The sequence below is a fragment of the Penaeus japonicus genome, unplaced genomic scaffold (genome assembly GCF_977035675.1).
Source record: "Penaeus japonicus unplaced genomic scaffold, GWHDUDI00000001_assembly GWHDUDI00000025, whole genome shotgun sequence".
Lineage (NCBI taxonomy): Eukaryota > Metazoa > Arthropoda > Malacostraca > Decapoda > Penaeidae > Penaeus > Penaeus japonicus.
This window is the reverse complement of record NW_028234427.1, coordinates 14293097-14298096: the sequence shown is the minus strand read 5'-3', so window position 1 is coordinate 14298096 and position 5000 is coordinate 14293097. Positions and strand designations below refer to the sequence as shown.

The window sequence follows — 5000 nt, the reverse complement described above, 5'->3', positions numbered from 1 at the left end:
CTCTGGTTTTGTTATATCATCTCTTTCTTTCTCTCCTTTTATGACATATAGTTGGCATGACAAAACCTTAGTCACCAAGGAGTCCATCAATAGGCATACCTAATCTCAACTGTTTATCCTATTACTTGATCATTACTATCACTATAACTATTACTTATATCATCCTTATTATCATTATTACTATAATTATAATTATCATTACTATTGATAGTATTATTACTATTATCATTATAATTATCATCATATTATAATTATTGCTATTATCATTATCATTACGAACATAACTATCATTATCCTTATCATCATTATTAATATTATTTTCAGTATATCTTCATTACTATCATCATTATCATTATTTTTGATATCATCATTTTATTATTGTTATACTACCAGTACATTATAATAAAAATAACAGTAATTATAATCATAATAACAATATCAATAATAGTAATAATATTAATATTTATAGTAATAACAACAATAATAATAATAATAATAATAATAATAATAATAATAATTAAAAATATTAGTAACAACTATAGAAAATAAAAACGATAAAAACATTAAGATTAATAATAAAAATAAAAGAAATAACGAAATAAAAATATAGAATATTCAAGGAATTTTTGGAGCCATGTGTGGGGAAAAAAATATATAAATAAATAAAAATAAATCATAGAGTGCACGTTTCCAAAAAAGACTATTCTACGTCTGATCTTTCCCAGTATATAAATAAATGGACAAAACCTATTTTCTTGATAACTTTCTCATGAATTCAATTTCAGAGGATGATCTAAGATTCACCTTTTTTTCAAATTATCATACTGAATATAATTTGCATTAGATAGTATTTGCAAAACTATTTCTAATCTTAGGAACCCTAACTATGAAATCCAGATCAATTATTTTGAAGATAAATTGATAGGCCTATGCTCACTTCCCTCTCATAGGGGAGGCCTAAAAATAACCTCAGTCTATCGATACCCAAAATTGGCTCCTATGACATAAAGCCCCATAAGATAACTCAACCCATTCGCGCCAAATGACATGCTGACATGTTTCGCGATTTTAGCGTCAGAAGCTGGCAACAACATTTTTGGTCAAGGCCGATGCTTGGGGTGAGCAAGCGGACAGCCCAGGCTCGGGGCTAGTGCGCCCGAGAATCCCATAGGGTTAGGCCTATGCGTTCGAAAACCCCAACATTGTGACCGTTCAGAGCTGGAATCGCCCCGACATGAATGGGTTAAAAGGGTATATACAATACATGATTATTTTTGCCCACAGAACATCACAACCCCGTTACATTATCGTAACAATATAAAAAGAAAATCATTGCAAGAGGATTACGAAAACCTTGAAAAAGCAAAGAATCCACTAAACTCATTTTTGTGCCACATGATGTGCTATGACGTAATGTACATCCTATCACGTTATGATTTCTACCTCTAACTACACTCTTTACATAGTTATGTATGTATACTCATTGCAGTGCATTTGCATAGACATCTTTCTTGAATTATAAAAAAAACACTCTCAGTATCCTGTACAATTCAGTCTGTGAAAAGCGCTCTGAGAGGCGCATCACGGCATCACGCTGGGAGAGATCTTACACATGGAGGCTGCGTGCCCATGTTATCTCAACAGTTGGAGCAGCATTAGGCAAATAATCATCCCATTGCAAATGTTGCATATGATGAATTAACAAGGTTACTCTAAATGTTTTTTTGTATAATGGCCTAGATACACAACTGAAGTAATAAATAGCTAATACTTATTGACAAGGTGGGGGGGGGGGTGCAACAGGGATCCAGTTAAATTTGATACATCTATCTCTTGTGATAAAGAAAGCATTTTTAATAAATTTAAAAAGAAAAAGAAAAAAGAAAAAAATAATAAATACTTACAATAATAAATGAATAAAATAACAAATACTTACAATTCATTTTCATGGAAGAATTTGACGATGGAAAGTGGCATTTTTCTAATTCCTTGCACAAACTCAGGCGGACACTTGGCCATGGTGGTCACTGTACCTGGCCACCATGCCTGGCCCAGCCTCACCCACACCACTGAGCCACATTCTAAGTGACTCATTTTCCTGTTTGGGAGAAGAAAAACATACAATTACTTACTCATACTTAGTCTTTTACAATAATTGAAGGATACCTAACCTAATTCAAATGATAATTTTTTGGACACAAACATAACTTTAAAATTTGGTAATTTATTGTCAAGAGCCACCTTATTACAATCCTAATTTCATTACCACATCTATATACGCAAGAGAAGATTCCAATTTTCCATCAGGAAAAACAGGTTTCAATGTAACCATGGTGACATACATATAGAATACCTGTATCGATTGATTTATTTTTGGTTTGCCATCCTATAATCCTGTAAGACTGGTGTAACATTTCTTTAGTGATCTGTGTTAACCCGATACCGCCGGGCGCCATCCACAGACGGCGATTTTTGTAATATGCATAGCGCTGTCAATCGTATAATTGATTTAGGCCTATGCGTTCGAGAGCCCTGGCATTGCAGCCATGCAAAGACGGAACAGTGCCGGCGGGAATAAGCAAAATGGGTTTCAACTCACTTCCAAAACCTAGAAGGCACCACTTTCTTCTAGCACCAGCAGGAGAGAGAGCCTTGAATGGCACCCATCTACGGTCTCTAGCAAGCACTATCTCTATAGAGGGATGGCACATCGCAAGTTGCCGACCTCTTGCTCGAAAGTACCGCAGATGAATGATGTGCAGGCAGAACGAGAGGAGGAAGGTGACTTACACCATGCCCAATCCCTACAATGTGCCCCTGTGCCAGTAGGGATGCCTTTTATTGTGGCACTCACTGTCAAAAGCACAAGTTTCCTTCCTCTTCCGTACCTCTTCATTTTGGATGGTTATAAGTTTCATGTTTGTTTGTGAGAGCACAGAAATGTGAAAAAATAAAGTTGTTTTTTGTCCCCCCCTAAAACAGTAATACTTCTATCACATTGAGTATAAAGAAAAAAAATGAGTTGATATGGACCATGAACTACAATTTTAGTCAACTGCAGAATTGATGGAGCCTGTGATATGACAGATATAAATTTCTAAAAACAGTAAAACACACACAAAAAAACACAAAAATGTCTCTAGCTCTACAATGAGTGACGAAAAGGGAGTGGGAAAAATAAAATTATGTTGCAGAAGCTGCCTCGATCAGAAATAAAACTCATCCTGGAGATTGTGTAAGCAAATCTATCCACCGTCGGCAATGGGTTAATAGGAATCTAGCTGCAAGCTTATCTCAAAGAAATATCCATATATTTTGGAGTATATTTTTACTCATAACAGAATAACTGTTTATTTCAGATGCACATGTGACAACATTTTTATCCGAAGTTGACCAGGATCCATTTCATTAACCCCATAAGTCCTATTCCTAGTCATGGCTCACTGAAGTTTCTATATTTAGTATCACATTCACCATGAATCTCACACCAATATAAACAAGTTATCAAAAAATAGTGAGTTATTGTCCCATACATTTTGATACTGTAATATAGACATGTGTAGCATCAACTAATAAACACAACACTATGGCATATTCCCTCAATTCACACCCACCACTCTACTCTCATACCTTATGACTATATAAAGACCTTTTTTTGCCATCCCAAGAATAGGGTGGGTGAAAATCGCTCCAAAAGGTCCTGAGATAACTTTAGCATAAACCAGTGCCCGCTTGCATATTACCAGCGGGAGTAACATTTGCAAATAAACGCCCCATAAGGAGTGGGTTAACCCTCTCTGGACTAGTGGTACACTACGGTACCGCGCAGTCAAGGCCCGTTCGCTGGGTGACGCCATACGGTGTCGTTTATTTAACTGATTTAGGCCTATGCGTTCGAGAGCCCTAGCATTGTAACATGCAAGGCTGGAATTCCCCCACCGTGACTGGGTTAATATGAAACTGATGTCATCAGTGTTGTACATTCCTAGGGATAATCATACTTTCATGGATTTTCTCAAATTTCTTTTGATATTCTGATTGTTAGATCATTTTCTAGTTTCCACTCTGAACTACCAAATCTGTGATTACATACTTCTTTAAATATTTCACATAAAGAAAATAAAAAACTTATTCACCCATCATTAACTTTAATTCCTTTATATCGTCCAATTAACATTAGAAAATGAAGCGTATACACTAGTACTTTTCACTCCATGATCTTTGCCGTCGCCCTCGCATTGTCACATACTGAGGTGCATTATTTTCACGTTGTCCTGACGCATTATACAAAATCTTGTTAAAACTGCCACATCTTTCGTCTGGGGGATGGTTGACGAAGGGAAGTGTACAATTATTAAAAGTATTACCGTATCAACATTGTCCTTTGCATCTTATGACAGTCATGTCGATAAGTTTATCACAACAGTGGCAGGACTAGAAATATGACCGTTATAGCAACAATATTGACAGCGAGATGTTACGTTTGGCCACTCTCTCTGAATGTAATCTCGGGAAAGGCGAATGCCCCTTATAAATATTTCCCAAGTCATTGCATTCAATATCTTTATCATAAATCTGCAAAAGAGAGAAAACTAATGGAAAGGATACCTATAATAATCAACTTGACAGATATAAACTTAGTTTTAAGGGACCCATTAATTGCATCTTCATCTGCGAGCCTTATCACATACCATAAAAGTTTTGGTTGCATCTTTTTTCCCAATTTTACCAAATTGACTAAGTTCCCTAACCAATGAAGGAGTGAACATTGCAGCACTTTGCAATCGCTGAATATGCTGTACCATAAATAGAGGACCAGTCATCATCTGTTACTTTCAAGTTAAATCAAAATCCAAATGTCAAAAGAATCTCCCCCTGCCAGCAAAAGATGACCAGAATCACCTGTGACTTCCCCGGACTACCTATGCCCACACATTTCCCACAAGGAATTCCTCTCCTGTCACACTGGAATCCTAAGCAGAAGACTCTCCCACCCAGAG

The 5000-nt window shown here is 36.1% G+C and overlaps 1 protein-coding gene across 1 annotated transcript in view; it reads right to left on the bottom strand.

Moving 5' to 3' along the window:
* Nucleotides 1-5000, bottom strand: part of LOC122251772 (uncharacterized) — a 47124-nt gene that overhangs the window by 41440 nt on the left and 684 nt on the right. The window contains exon 2 of the mRNA XM_086551374.1: nt 1937-2098. Within this exon, the coding sequence (XP_086407500.1) occupies nt 1937-2094 (158 nt within the window). The 5' untranslated portion in view covers nt 2095-2098. The remainder of the gene's footprint in view (nt 1-1936; nt 2099-5000) is intronic.